The sequence below is a fragment of the Penaeus monodon genome, chromosome 21 (assembly GCF_015228065.2).
Source record: "Penaeus monodon isolate SGIC_2016 chromosome 21, NSTDA_Pmon_1, whole genome shotgun sequence".
In the NCBI taxonomy this organism is placed as follows: domain Eukaryota; kingdom Metazoa; phylum Arthropoda; class Malacostraca; order Decapoda; family Penaeidae; genus Penaeus; species Penaeus monodon.
In genome coordinates, this window is record NC_051406.1 from 38,012,693 (window position 1) to 38,013,325 (window position 633).

Below are 633 nucleotides of genomic sequence, written 5' to 3' on the forward strand. Positions count from 1 at the left end.
TATATAAAAAGAAGGGCACAATGTTCTTTATGAAAATAAGATTTAATAGCACATATAAGAAATAAAAACAAAAACCCCAGTCTATCAAACTCCACGATCTTTTCCCAGGCTGAGGAGGAAGCGAGAGAGTTAGCAGTCTTCGTCTCCCAAACTTTTCCTTCCTATATGCGTGTTTCCGGTCTTCCCGCGGGCGAATTTTTTGTGCAAAACGAAGCGAATTCGCAGTCCCTAGGCGTGGATGCTGCTCTTCAAGGTAAGGGATCAGATCGAGGAAGAGTAAAATTTTGAGGTTATTACTATTGTTTTTTTTTAAATTAATGAAAGCGTGAGAGAGAAGAAATTGTGACGTCCTCCCAAAACGAATATGTAAGATATCATGGCAACCCATTACAAATAAAAGGAGAAAAATATAGTGAAAATCATTACGTAATCCCTATGCTAAGACATAATTGAAGACCATTCCGCCACAGGAGGTCGGCAAGTGACAGCGGGGTACGTGCTTTCCATCGTCGTCATCGGTCTCGTCTTCGTGGGCATTATCACGACTGTGGTGGTCGCCAGCGTCCGCCACAAGCCTCGGAAGGTGAGGTGCGGGAGGTGCCTATTCATTTTTTCCCTAGGTGTTTTGCTGGC

General features: G+C 43.4%; 1 protein-coding gene across 1 annotated transcript in view; it reads left to right on the top strand.

The window, feature by feature from the left end:
- Positions 1-633, top strand: part of LOC119586460 — a gene marked incomplete at its 3' end in the record, with an annotated part of 11,279 nt that overhangs the window by 6,138 nt on the left and 4,508 nt on the right. The window contains 2 exon segments of the mRNA XM_037935192.1: positions 109-253; positions 471-583. Coding sequence (XP_037791120.1) covers positions 109-253; positions 471-583 — 258 coding nt within the window.